Source organism: Eucalyptus grandis, chromosome 9 (assembly GCF_016545825.1).
Source record: "Eucalyptus grandis isolate ANBG69807.140 chromosome 9, ASM1654582v1, whole genome shotgun sequence".
Classification (NCBI taxonomy): Eukaryota; Viridiplantae; Streptophyta; class Magnoliopsida; order Myrtales; family Myrtaceae; genus Eucalyptus; species Eucalyptus grandis.
The window spans coordinates 9,262,523-9,264,637 of NC_052620.1; the positions used below are offsets into that span (position 1 = coordinate 9,262,523).

At 41.8% G+C, this 2,115-nt stretch overlaps 1 protein-coding gene across 1 annotated transcript; it reads left to right on the forward strand.

The window, feature by feature from the left end:
- Positions 1–239: 239 nt before the first annotated feature.
- LOC108955158 (B3 domain-containing protein At3g18960-like) lies at positions 240–1,051 on the forward strand. The gene is made up of 2 exons (XM_018862340.2): positions 240–795; positions 882–1,051. Exons 1-2 carry the CDS (start codon positions 240–242, stop codon positions 1,049–1,051), a joined length of 726 nt encoding a protein of 241 aa, XP_018717885.2.
- Positions 1,052–2,115: the final 1,064 nt, after the last annotated feature.

Genomic DNA, 2,115 nt, shown 5'->3' on the forward strand with positions numbered 1-2,115 from the left:
TATGTATTGGTAGTCTGTCCTGAAAATGGCGAATTTCGCCAACTTATCTATTAAGCGATGACTTTCAAATGGGCACCTGGTTCACACGAGCCTCGTGCATCTCTGTCTCTTATGGGACTGATATAATCCAATGATCTGGTTCTAACAGTTGTGATGCACGGGGTTCTCACGGAGTTGATACATCTAATATCTTGCGGTTCTACATTTTCTAATTACATAGACTTGAAATTTCATCGCAGATGATACCTAAGAGGTTCATAGCAAAATATGGAGACCGCCTGCCAAACCTCTTGCTTCTTAAAGTTGCAGGGGATGCAAATTGGCCAGTGGAACTAGAGAAGTGTGATGACAGGGTATGGATTAGCAAAGGATGGAAGAATTTCTTAGATTATTACTCCATCAATCATGGACATTTGATAGTCTTTAGATATGAATGGGGCTCAATCTTTCATGTCCTAATATTCGATAAAAGTGCGTCTGAGATAGAATATCCCCGGAAACCCGTAGCTCCTGAAAAATTAGCAGAGCCCAAGGTGGTCGAAACCGATGATGTCTTGACAGAATTGGGTGAGTACATTTCGCCTGGAGAAAGGAGGGAAATGAAGTCGCCATCGTGCTTGGCTTCTTCTGATAAGCTGATGACGAAATCCGATCCTGTTAGCCAAGATCGAAATAAGTCCAGTGCCCGTTTGCCAATGCCATATTATGAAGCTAAAGGCTCTTATTCAGGAGATAGAAGGACTTCGAAGCTCAAGGAGTACTTGCACCCGTATCGTTCATCACTAGACTACAGTGGTACGATTTATTTCCCTTAATTATAACTCCTATCCACTTTCAATCGCTCAAATGATTGAACAGGTCTCTTGTTTCACATTTTTCAGGCAAGGTCAAAGAGTCTGAAAAAAGAGCTACCCCTTTTGAGCAGATTCATCTTAGATCTAGATGTACAAACCCTTCTGATGCTCTGAAAAGGCCAGGAAATTCAAATCGGAACATCCTTCTTTCCTCATCCTTGTGCGGCACTACTACCTCGAGCACTCTAACGTGGTAAGAATTTATTCATTACATAAAACAGAGATTTCACAACGTTTTGATGTTGACCGCACAGCAAGAATATCTAACAATATTAGAATTTGGTGTTAGTTTTTGGTATAGTTTTAAATGTGAAAGTCCGTGCATGCGTCTATCGAGCTTCTGGGCAAAGGAGCAACAATGGGACAAGATTGTGGTGTATCACAAGTGGTGATATGCATAAAATTTTCTAGTAGATCTACGTACATCAAAAAGGGTACAGTGAGGCCTACTCATAGACTTTGCTCACGAACTTAAGACACATTTACAGCTACATGTCTTCGTTTTTTCCGTGAGCTTTCATCCTTATCTTGATTTTTCTCTTTGCCCAAGTACTTCGTCAGAGGAGCAAGGGAAAAACAGCACTCCTTTATCATGTCCCTAAGATTAGTTTCATTGTGTTCAAAGTGGTTTTTACAAGCATGTACTTGATCAGCATGTACCTAATGGATTTATGAAGAGCCAGATAAGGAAAAGCCTGGTAGTCGAAGATGTGACACTCGAGTTTCGGGGCAGGTCATGGACCGTGAAGTTCTTCAACTATCAAATTACTACTGTGGAAAGTTCTCGGCTGGTTGGGCCATCTTTGCAACCGATAATTCCTTGAGCACAGGAGACGTTTGTGTGTTCGAACTGATCAAGAAGACCCCAATGGTCTTCAAAGTCTCGATTTTCAGGCACGCTGGTTAGGCACAGAGCAGCGATTATGCATGCCGCTGAGGAGACGACATTTTGGTAACATCCCTGTCTCGCTTTCCTCCTGGAACATTAGATATAAAATTTGAAGATGCTGGTTGAATGTGGTCCTTTTGTTTTCTGATTGGAACAAATGAAAGTGGAAGTCATGTATGGACCAGACGCTTTACTTTGATGGACCATCAACTTGGGCGCGCATATTATTTTGATGAAACAATGAAATCTTGACAGCTTCCGTGTAGAAAATTTGTTGGAACTTTTCCTCACGGGCACCCGTAAGAGCGGCTAAGACTAGGCCCGGGTGATCTCACCTTGCTATGTATATTGTGTTATAAAGTAACTTGCAAG

What these genes read in the sequence shown, in the direction of transcription:
- LOC108955158 (XM_018862340.2), top strand. Translation starts at nt 240, where the DNA reads ATGATACCTAAGAGGTTCATAGCAAAATATGGAGACCGCCTGCCAAAC. An exon ending in TTCATCACTAGACTACAGTG is followed by an intron (nt 796 to 881) that starts GTACGATTTATT and finishes CACATTTTTCAG; the next exon opens with GCAAGGTCAAAGAGTCTGAA.